The sequence below is a fragment of the Scatophagus argus genome, chromosome 19 (genome assembly GCF_020382885.2).
Source record: "Scatophagus argus isolate fScaArg1 chromosome 19, fScaArg1.pri, whole genome shotgun sequence".
NCBI classification, from domain to species: Eukaryota; Metazoa; Chordata; class Actinopteri; family Scatophagidae; genus Scatophagus; species Scatophagus argus.
This window is the reverse complement of record NC_058511.1, coordinates 5,694,442-5,706,146: the sequence shown is the minus strand read 5'-3', so window position 1 is coordinate 5,706,146 and position 11,705 is coordinate 5,694,442. Positions and strand designations below refer to the sequence as shown.

Sequence of the window (11,705 nt, the reverse complement as noted above, 5' to 3'; positions counted from 1 at the left end):
CAGCTGTTCACTAAACTGCCTAACATGAAAAAGTTATAAGGTAATAGTATGTTTACAATTTGTTCCATTGCCACAAGCACAAAAAAAATAACAATTAATTAATCCTGCTTTAAAAATATCATAAAAATGTAATTGAAACCCTGTACCCCTGTGTAATTGTAATTGGTGGTAAAGCAGTAACATCATCATCATCATGGCTCGCTTTGTGGGGCTGCAAAAATGAGAGCACAACAGAGTGATTAATTTGGACTTCATTCTGAATAAACTTCTTTTCCCCCCCCGGTTCCACGTATGAAAATTCGACAGCTATAACAACTTCTTGCGGAAACAAATGGAACGAAAAAGAGATGGAGCAAGTCTGAGGAAGAGAGCGAAAACAATAGTTTACCACAATAATAAACCTTATTTGTACAGCACTTTTCTAAATGCCGGCTTCACGGTTCTGTACGAGGAGGCACATAAAAGTACGATTTAAGCAATAAAAACAAGAAGCACAAGCGAGAGAAAATAAATTTAAAGAATGAATTGAATTGATAGAAGAAGATAAAAAAAAGACGGTCCTGAATTATTGAGCTTCATATCCTCAGGCAGTTTGCAGCCTTGGCACCCAGATGGCAAAAGCACATTTTATCTAAAACCCAGACAGACAGCAGAGCAATTCTGTTCAAGCTGATAACAACACGATGTTCTATTTAGAAACTCGTGCATAATCATCTGCGTGTTATTGGAACACATGTGCTCATCAGCTAAGCCCCGCCCCTCTCAGCTACTGCTGCTGTGCCTGTGGAGCTGATGGGACTCCCTAAAAACGTGGTCCCAATGTGGTCCCATCCTGCCTCACACAGACTGTTGTGCGACTGATGCGCGTCATCTCGTCACATCCCGACTTGCATTTCTGTTTCTGCTGTCTACCTCAGTCTGCTCTGCCAACTTTCTTCGTTAGCAGGATGGTTTATAAAGTCACCCACAGAACACAAATTGGATTTTTCTCACAGCAGCAGGTGTCAGGCATGGAGGAGGAGGAGGCTTCTTGTTAACGTTTATCAAAATTATCAAAACCAACGTGCTTCCAAATTGCTTTTGCAACAGCAACAGGTTCGCTTACAAGTTTTTACCAAGCAACGGCATAAGTAGGCCTACATTAAACTGGAGAGGATGTAATGACGGTAGATGGGAGAGATTCGATCATCCACGGAGCCTGTCACCATCTTTGTAGTAACTTCCTGTGTTGGTTGTTTCTCTCCCCAGCTGTCTGTAAAAGCATCCAGGAGCCCGTCACGAAGGAAATCCTCTTGGAGTACGTGGACCGCTGTATCCAGGGATTCCAAGCCCAGAACCGGAAACACCCGCCAGACCCAGACTCTGAGCTAATGCCCCCTCCCCCACCAAAGAGGCCCAACCGGGCCATCCCGTAGCCCACAGCTGGCCCGTCTGGACTGCCCTACAGTCACAGTGTACATCTGCATCACCAGCCACACCAAACCCAACAAAAAAACAGACATTTAAAGGCTTTCTTACCCTCAGCACATTTACTTTAACATGTTCATGTAAAGACTTGAGAAACCTTTAAGTGACAGCCTCAAGATTATGAATTTACCTTCTAGATTTCTTTGTAGCTTTATTTGCTGTTGTTCTTATTAAAATGAAAACCATCATGCTTAGTTTATTTTCTTGTTTGTTTTTTGTTTTGCTGTTGCATCTTTTTTTAAAGTCTGAGCTAATCGGTGTTTCTCAACAGGGACTTTGTTATGGCTACAATTAACACCTGACAATGAAGACCATGTTTGTGTTTTGTCAGCTAGTTCCTTATTTGTACTGAAGGAAAAGTAAACATCAACAAAGCTCAGTCTGCTTTCTGAATGCATTTAAATCATGAAACAGCATCAGAGATCTGATTTACATTAACGCGAAGCTGCACAGGGTTTGAGTTTTCGTTCAGTTAAGTGAGTAATGTTGCTGCCCGTGTTCAACCTTTAATGCTCGGTGAGGGGTTTCCAAATATTTTCACAGATCTCAGTTCTCCGTTTTCCCAAGATTTTGTCCAAAGGAAGCCCATCTGCGTGGACTTTGTTGTAAGGGCCACATTGGGTGGGCGGGGGGGATGACAACATGATTACACCGTCTCAACACACTAACTATAAAGGAGCGCCAGCAGTGAAATGGAGCTACAGATGGGTGACCAATGGATGTAAACCAGCATAAAGCGTCTTAATAAGGTGAACAGCGTTAGAGCTGTTTGAGTCTCTGAACTCTACATCGTTCTTTCAATAGATATCCCCTCCACTGGTGCTTTGAAGATGACTGAGTGTCTGTCTCATTATTAAACTGCGTTGAGATCTGGTGGTCAGAGCCATGCCAGTATTGAACCCCTCTTGCCCTGCTGATGGAGGATTAGTATCCTTATCCTCCCTTAAGATTAAGAATACTTCATCACAGGACAAAAACACTCACATCTGTGGCTCAGAGCAGCTGACTACACATCGATAACAGTAATAAGCGGACTTAAGATTTTTTGATGCCAGTTAGCTCAGCTGTGTCGAATTCATCCTCGCTGGTCTTCATTTTTATGATGTTATTTTCCATGGATCTAGCAATGTAGCAGGCTATACACAAACCATGAGTCCAAAAAGTTGTAAAAACAAAAATAAAAGAGAATGTGAACAATTGCCAATCCTTTTTTACAGATACTCGGTTGAACATAAAATTTTGAATTGTGGGGGTAGGAGGACGGAGCCTAAAGAGCTCTGATTGGTTGACTGTTAATCCAATGGGAGTTGAGGAACATCAGTCAGTGAGCACAAAACCAAACCCTGAATTTGAGGTGTGGGATCTGGAAACAATGTAAATATTGTGATGATTTCTATTCAGTATTTCCTAAGCTTCTACACTCATTCTGACGTGATGTTTAAGGTTCAGGTTTATGCAGATGTGCCTCATCGACCTAAACATCTGTTGTTGTGATCAGAAGGGAGATTTAAACGTGTACTGTGAGTCAACACAGTGTAAAAGATTAATGAAGAAGCTTCTACCCAACACTGAGCTCCATCAGCATCCACACAAATACACAATATAGACAAAAGTATCCAGACTGACACCTCTTTACTTGCTTTTCTTTACTTCTAGTGAAGGTAAATCTTAATGCTTCAGCATACCAAGACATTTTGGACAATGCTATGCTTCCAACTTTGTGGCAACAGTTTGTTGAAGGCCCTTTTCTATTCCAGCATGACTGTGCCCCAGTGCACAAAGCAAAGCTCCATAAAGACATGGTTGGATGAGTTTGGTGTGGAAGAACTTGACTGGCCCACACAGAGCCCTGACCTCAACCCCATCCAACACCTTTGGGATGAACTGGAATGGAGATTGTGAGCCAGGCCTTTTGGTCCAACATCAGTGTCTGACCTCACAAATGCTCTACTGCATGAATGAGCAAAAATTCCCACAGAAACGCTCCAAAATCTCGTGGAAAGCCTTCACAGAAGAGTGGAAGCTGTTATGACTGCTAAGCTGTCTGTGTATTTAGAATGTGATGTCATTAAAGTCCCTGTTGGTGTAATGGTCAGGTGTCCCATTACTTTTGTCCACATAGTGCATTTCCGCACAGCTGCTGACAGAAAACGCTCAGTCCATCGTCTTAAATCGAAGGATTCATTTTCCACTTTGCCACTCGCACAGGTTAAACCACACATTATATCTAACAACAGTTTCCACCAGCCGTTTCCAGCACACCGTCTAACAGTTGACCTCTGACCTCCCTGTGGGGGGGCAGGAAGATGAAGATAATTGCCCCACAGGTTTTTAAATGTGCTCATCTTTGCTCCTTTTATTTTAATCTCCCAGGAAAACCTTGTTGCCAGGAAACATTTGAATTTTTTGTTTTCTTTTCCTGTTGCCCACGTTGTTGCCTGTTGCTAGGAGTGTAGCCCATCTGCACTGTTTATCACCCACTGTAGTGTTTGTAGAAATAATTTACTCTGCAGCTTTCACATTAGTTACAAGAGCTGATGTATTGGCATTCTTGGTTTGGTCTGGTTTGGTTTTATATCGGAGTGACAGTAATGTCTATATCATTTGTATTTATTATGGGGTTTTTTTTGTCATTCTTTTAACCCAGAGTGGCTACAGAAACGATTCAACATCCGGAGAATATTTCTGTTTCAGTCTGACTAATAAGTATGCATTTCAGAACTGTTGTGTAGTGAGGGTTTGTTTAAAACGTGTGTCAGTGCTCACATGCAGTGAAGTGGCTTATTTTTAGGCCTGAAAGTCAGAATTTGTGCTTATTTTAAAATAAGGGCGAAAGCGGTGTTTAGTCATGCAGTGTGCAGAATTTAGATCACAAATTCGGGAATAAATGTAAGTCAGTAGAGTGTAGCACACAAGGCTGTAAGAAATCAGCCGTGTGTGTGTGTGTGTGAATTCCTGTCTGTTGGAGCCTGCGGCGACTGTCCTCCTTATAGCACAGATAGATGAGCTGTACTCCCAGGGCTCTCTTCCCCTCTGGCTGCACATGAAAGCGGGCTGATTCTCATCAAAGGCTCGCTCACCTTTTTGTCACGAGGCTGCTACCGCCGAGACATCGCCACTCCCGAGCAGCAGGTGCAGGATCAGCAACAGGAGACACATTTTCTACTTGTTTTATTTTTTGTTTGTTTGGTTGTTTTTTAAAAAAACCTCTTTCTCTTAAATTGCACTCACTCAATTCATCCTCCATCCTCTCAATCCGAGCTACCAGCCACCTAATCTAATATTATTCCAAAACCTGTTTTATTCCTGTCTTTGGCAAAATGTTGTCTCTGTGCACGGGTTTCTGCATCATTCTCCTTGTGGAAACATTGCTTAGCATGGAAGCTGAAGAAAACACAAACATCTGAAAAGGCATCAGTAATGTTTTCTCTCCGGCTGCGTTCATGCCTCAGAGTGCAGGAGGAACGAAGGGGAGCGCCGTGACCGTATGGATGTGAAAAATGTAAACACACACATCTTTGCATGAGCACAGGTGTTGCAGAAATGATTGGACTCAGTGATTCGTGGCTCAGGTGTTAGGAAGCTGAAGCCGAGAGTGTTACGCGGCGATATTAAATCAGCAGAGACAACTCAAAGGTCATTACCATCTCAATATTATCTCCATTTTGAATAATGCGTTTATGTATTTCTCCCTCTTGTCTCTGCGATCGGAGAAGCTAAGATGTGCTTCTCAGTGCAACTCGAACCAGCTTGTGCACTGACCTGTTGTTCTTTTTGACATACATAGCATTATGAAGTAAATGCTGACTGCACAATGCAATGACTATACAATAATGACACCATCGACATTTAGGTTATTTTCCAATAAACCTCAATTTCACTGTGCAATTTGTTCTGCCAGTGGGCACAAAACCTGCTCAGAAAATGAAGACCAGTCAGGATGGCGGCTTGGCGCCATTTCCACCTGATTTCATGTCTCCATTACTGACTAAATGGATGAATAAACTTGCACTTTTGTCCTATTGGTTTTATAAACATAATATGCAAAACATTTACTAAATTCAAATTAGTTCAACTCAAACTTTTAGTTAGTTTTTTTTTTTCAGAACACTTCAGAGTTACAAGAAGTCACTCTGACTCATCAGATTAAGTTATTAGATACTTCCCAGCATGCATTGAGAATTATTTGAAACTCTCCAGAGAATGTTTTTTTTTCTAATAGGAAGATAAGTAAGTATATTAAAAGCCCCGTGTGGAGTTTCTGTGCTGCAATGGAGCAGTTTTTCCAAAGATTGGGTCTCCGTTTTGTCTACATAGTGCGTGCAGGTTGCACCGTCCTGCTGATGGCTTCACACTGTTCCAGTGCTCAACAGATGGTGTTAACACTACAACATATTCAGTAGCTAATATGTAAGCAAAAGACAGGAGAGAAGAAGAGTGAACCTGACCCACCAAAATGTGTGAAAGAGAAAGAGAAATAAAGACATCTTGTCACTACTCTAAATTTTGATTTTTATTTTATTTGTAACAGTGGTTCAATTTTTCCAAAGATACTGAATAAGTGGGTGCATGTGGTTCTTATTCTCTTATTTATTCAAGATTGTGTGAAAAGCTTCTAACTTTTAATGTATCTTTTGCAGTAACTTTTAAAGTATGTGTTGTAGTCCATATTTTAACTGCCATGAAAATTCCTTTTCAGTGATTAAAGTAAATGACATTGGTTTTACCTTTCGGTTGCATCTCACCTCAGGGTTCTGTGAAGATTAAAAAAAGCTGACTTCTAACTAGCACACCAACTTCTAACCAGTACACTTATCTCCAACGAGATGTCCTTTGAACCCCAAAGTCACGACTGTGAATCAGAGCTTCGTCTGATTAATTCTAATAACAAGCTTTGCTCTTGATGGTGAAGTCAGACAGGTATGACCTGATTATCACACTGAAATTAGAAATTTAATTGCATAAATTCTTCAGCTGCTGGAGACGTGGAGGCATGGCTCCACAAATCTATTATCGTAGATTCTCCGTCTCAGGCGTGATGCCATGTGGCAACAGCCTCCTATTTGTGGGGAATGGAAACAAAGCTGCAGCGCCGGTCCTCCATCTCCCTCGGAAGTAGCAATCAGGAGGTGGTTGTTTGTAATGGCAGACAGCCATTCTGCCGGTATCATTTGTAATGGGAGCAAAGCGAGGTTGCAGTCGTCCTGTTAATGCACACTGTGATCTCTCTGCTCAAATGCAGTTTTTCTTCAGCATCAGAGGACATAAACTGCACTTATTCCTGCTGCTGCATTTCTTATGACTCCCGAGCTGCTGGAATGACTTGAAATAGCAGTTAGAACGGATCTTTAGCGATAAAGTGACATTTTTATGAGAGAAGCTAAATATGTGGGCTGGGTAGAGTTAGGATTTAACCGGGTGAATAAAGAGCAGTATAAGGCTTTTGCTAACTGAAATCCAAACAAATCACTGTAACATCACTTACAGTGACTAGCGACTACAACAGACTAGCTAACCACCAAACATGGTTAATGATCCAGTTAGCTAGTTGCTCCAAATCATTCACATAACATCATACACAAAGTGTGTCATGTTGCACATATATTATTTACATATCTACCAAGCATCTACCAAGAAGTTCTGTGAGTTAAGAGAAAACTTCTGAGATCTGGGAACGTGTTGATGTCACGAGAAATGGGTCCCAAACGAGCGTGGACGGACAATCAGAGAGCATGTAAAGAAAGCCACGGGTTAGTCAAATGTCAGTTGTAAAACGTCCCTCAGACAGGTCCAACTTAGTTGTGTGGTCTCATCGTTTTCTTGTGCAATAAATTTAATATTAGTGACATTAAACATGTGCTCGCTTTTGATTGTCTACCAAATCATAGCTAATCTGGTAAAACTGGCTTCTTTACAAGCTGTAGGATAACTTGCATTTGTTGTCCAGCTGGACTCGCATGTTTAGCGTTGTGTTAGCATTACCAGATTGCTGCTACTTCAGGCAGTACAATGTTATTTTAATAGAACCAATGGCAAAATGTAATTTTCCTTTAATGCATTTTCACTATTGTTTTCTGTGCTGGAATACCTTAAACTGGCTTTGGTTTCAGGTCAGACTATAGCTAGACCAGGAGAACCGCCACAACATTGTCGGTCTGATCAGGTAAATGTTCAAGGGCACACTGTACAGACGAAAAGCTTGGTCAAACGTAGTTAAAATACAAATCTGGTTTGTGGTTCTAGGGATCACCTTTGAAGCTTTTAGGCCAAACTGCAGTCGTTATGAATGATTTTAAAGATTTTAAAATGTCAGTCACAAAACAAAAAGAAAAATGTCTATGGGGTGAACACGTCTTTCCACCTCTTGCTGACATTCTCACATTCACTGAAGTTAATGGAGTAAAGAAAAAGCATGAATCACCACTCATTCTTTAATTTTCTGGGTTTTTACTCCCCAGTAGCCAGCGGGGGAAAAAAATCATTGACTTTTTGCAAACTTGGTGGAACTGCAGAAAACTTATTGGTGAAGTGATTTGATGTTGATTACAGCAAATGTTGCTGGAAGAGCACACGCCGTATGTGGCAGTCCTTAGAGACGTGTTTGAAAAAAAAAAAGAAGTGGAAATTCAATAAAAAAAAAATGGCCTGACCTTTTCAGTGTAAATATAGGCAATCATTGCTGCTTATTTCCCTGTTCCTCAGCATCCAGTCACTGGAGCTTTAATACAGCAAGCCATGAGTAAATGATGCAAACAGGGAAAAGTGGTTACTAGCACCCCTAAAAATTTTGCAGGGCATGTTAAAGGGAGATTTCACTGATTTTATCCCTCAAACCCAGTTTATTAGATTGTTAAAAAAAAAAAGATTCATTCAGTTACTATAAAAACACAAGAAGCAGCACTGGTGCAAGAGTTAAACTGCACGAGTCAATGAACTACAGTCTATAAAGTTCAATTTGAGTAATGAATTTCAAACAAGCATATAATGCCGTGAGACAGGATTTTTACAACCCTGGAAAGTTTAACACAGAGCAACCTGTAGAAATTACATGGTTCAAGACCAAATACCTTTGAAAACTAAATTCCCAACAGCCTAACTTGTGTTTGCTTGCACACTGACCTGAAACGGGGAACATTGTTAAAACTTAACAAATACTGAGCACTTGATGATATCCCTGCCTTGACTATTCTTGTTGTAGATTTCATGGAAGTGCTTTGCTTTTTTTTCTGATTTTCCAGTTTGGAGCCCACTTCACAGAGCATTAACTTTGCTCCCAGGACATGAGATGGATCAGTCTCTGCTGTGAGAGTACTTAACAATGGCAAGTTGGATCTGCTTTACCGTATAGTGCATTAAGAGCAGGCTCCATCTATGACAAAAGCACCATTTTTTTTCACAAAGTAGCAATGCTCGACTAACCTCACGTTCTAATCATTTCAGTCTGCACTAAGTTCAATAGTTCAAAGGGGGAAATAAAAGGAGAACACTTCAATTATTCAGCTCCCTCCTGAGAACAGCTCTGACTGGTGATGCTGCACTGATGTGAGGCCCAAAGCTCTCCATGTATGATCAATAGGAGATTTCAGGTATGGTTTTTTTATGGTTTTTATGGTTTTTGCCACCACACCTCCTTGCATCAATGAATCTGTAGCCCATGTGAACTAGCGTGGTGCTGATGCTCCTCCATGGATGTCCACAGTGACCTCGATGTTGCAGACAACAATGTTAAGCAGGCTGATGTTGATGCCCTGCAGCGAACATTTCTCCAGAGTGTTTCTTTTCTATTTGTTGTCAGTATATACCCATTTATTATTTCACTGTGTTTGCTCCTCTTGAACTTCAAGGTTTCTTCCATTTTTTTCCTCTCTGAATTGAAACTGGTTATGAAGCCCTTTAAGACTTGACTTTGAAATAAAGCTTACTTTGAGAATGGTGTTTGGAAAGTCTGAACATTTCCATCCAGATAAACGTTGATTTGTAGCTACTGATTAAATCAGTAAAATATTCTCACATGCTCAGAAAATCTTGATGTTGTCATGTTTTCCATCCAGTTTCTCCTGTTTATTGCTATTAGCCAAGTCCTGATGACAGAAACATTTTTAATCAACTTCAAACAGGCCTGCTGCATGAAATGGAGAAACAGAAGAAAACATACGAAATCAACTGCAATGCAGGCGATGTACTCTTTAGAATTTAAAGCTCCATTTGGAAGGATTCTTCATTTACTTCCTTTTCTTCAAGATAATTCATGATGTTAGGCTGTGACAGAAAAGAGCAGCAGTTTTTCCACCAACTGAGAAGGTCTTTGTTCCCCATATAAAATCGTACAAGTCACAGGAAGTGAAACATTTCAAGTTAAGCGGAGTATAAAGTTTTGTATTCTCTGGATGTCCTCTCCACATAGATAAATATGCACACTAAAGCTTTGAAATGCATAGTTTCTGTAGTTTTGGCAGCTGGGGGATAAGTAGCATGAGATATCAATCTTCTTGTCTTCATTGTTAAACAAGCACCACTGCCAATGAAAATCTTATTGACGTGACTCAGGAGGAAATGTTCACGGACGAGGTAATGCTTTGATGAACCACATTGTTCAGTCCATTTTTAGACATTTTGCAGAAATTCTACTTCTTATATTTTTAAACATCTTCAAATATCAATTTATGTAGCCTTCATCTACATTGTTTTTAGTTATACTATTATAATTTGGACAGACCATTAAAAGTCAGTGTGAAGAAGTCTGTGCTTGTGGCCAAGCAGTTACAGGATGTAAATGGTAGCTTTAACATCTTTAAAAAAGTGTTTCCTTGTTTTGTAGATGCTGTGCCCATATTTTCCTCTGTATAACTCTTTCTGAAAATGATTTTTGCTTTCTTTTTGGTACACTTTCCGGATCCTCGGTGTGATTATACCAAAGCACAGTCTCCAGGATCTCTCCTTGACTGGGTCTCAGAGATCTACAGATTATCATACCCAAAAGGCGGTGGAGTGGTTTGGAGACGGGTAAATTGGATTTGGTAGAAGCCAGGAAGGAGGGGGCAGCTTTCGTCACAGCAAAAGTAATTTCTCATGTGCTGTAGCTGCAGGACTGTGTGCTGCTGTGTATGAAAATGATGGAGTGGAAAAAAGCAGCAGTCCTTGCTCAGTGTGCATATCCATAAACTTTACTTTTTCCTTGACGAGTTTCATCATAGAAAATGCCAGAAGGCACGGCCTCATCATGCCATGCGCCATTATGTTCGGGGGAAACAGAGACAGTAAGGTGCAGGGAGTGTTGGTGAGTGTCCAATGAGGAGCTGTAAAGGAAATGGACTCGACGAAGGCTCCCAGACCAAGACTGCTGTCTTAACGACAGAAGTCAGACTTTGTTGTCTTTGGAGAATCTGTCAAGTCATTTTGGACATCAGGGCTGCCTGTAAAGCAACTCTCACTGCCAACCTGAGAGAAACTACTGATGAAATATCTTTACATTATTGATATGTCTCTCCTGTCTCTCACAACATTCATTTTGCCTTCGATTTCCGTCTCTGAAGCTCCCTTTATGCTCCTTTTTATGAACAAGTGATGCTTGTTTTGAAACCACAGTCCTTTCACCAATTTGCTGATGCAGATCAGTCTGAGTCATTACACCAGTGCACAATAAAAAACAGATTACAATAGTCATAATACATTGTATATTCCTCTAGCTCTGCAGGGCTAATTTTCATCTAAGTTTATTCCTGCAGTGTTTCAGCAACAGTGAAAAGCGCTTTGACAGCAAATGACCAATTAATAGCCAATATTTCAGTAAAACTGACACTTATGCTGAGGCTGAATGGACTGATTACTCATTTTCAACATGTACAGTCACAGATATTAGACCCTGCTCTTAATTATTCCATTTACTACCATACAGTCCCCTGTTTGCCCAAACCAAACCTGCAAAAGTTTGTAATGCTGTTTCCATTACAATAATCCATCCTCACCATGACATTTGTGGCATAAATTCTGAAATAGCGGCAGAGAGAGAAGCCTCAGGGCGTGATTTGTAAAAGCGTTCTTAGATTTATATTTGAACTTGGTATGAAGATTATTTATGATGATGTGAAAAGATGCCGAGCATAAGAACCTCACTTAAGCACATTCTATGAATCCTATTTGTAATGTAGGCACCTGTGAGCTATAAATCTAAAATCAGTTTAAACTGACGGCACAAATGAGTTTAGTTTAGTGACGAATAACGAGAAAGTCAAACTTTT

At 40.5% G+C, this 11,705-nt stretch overlaps 1 protein-coding gene across 2 annotated transcripts in view; it reads left to right on the top strand.

Annotated features, from left to right (window-relative positions):
• rngtt (RNA guanylyltransferase and 5'-phosphatase) overlaps positions 1-2,665 on the top strand; it is a 74,858-nt gene extending 72,193 nt beyond the window's left edge. For both annotated transcript variants that reach the window (XM_046372415.1, XM_046372414.1), the window contains one exon: positions 1,249-2,665. In XM_046372415.1, coding sequence (XP_046228371.1) covers positions 1,249-1,415 — 167 coding nt within the window. In that variant the 3' untranslated portion in view covers positions 1,416-2,665. The remainder of the gene's footprint in view (positions 1-1,248) is intronic.
• The last annotated feature ends 9,040 nt before the right edge of the window (positions 2,666-11,705 follow it).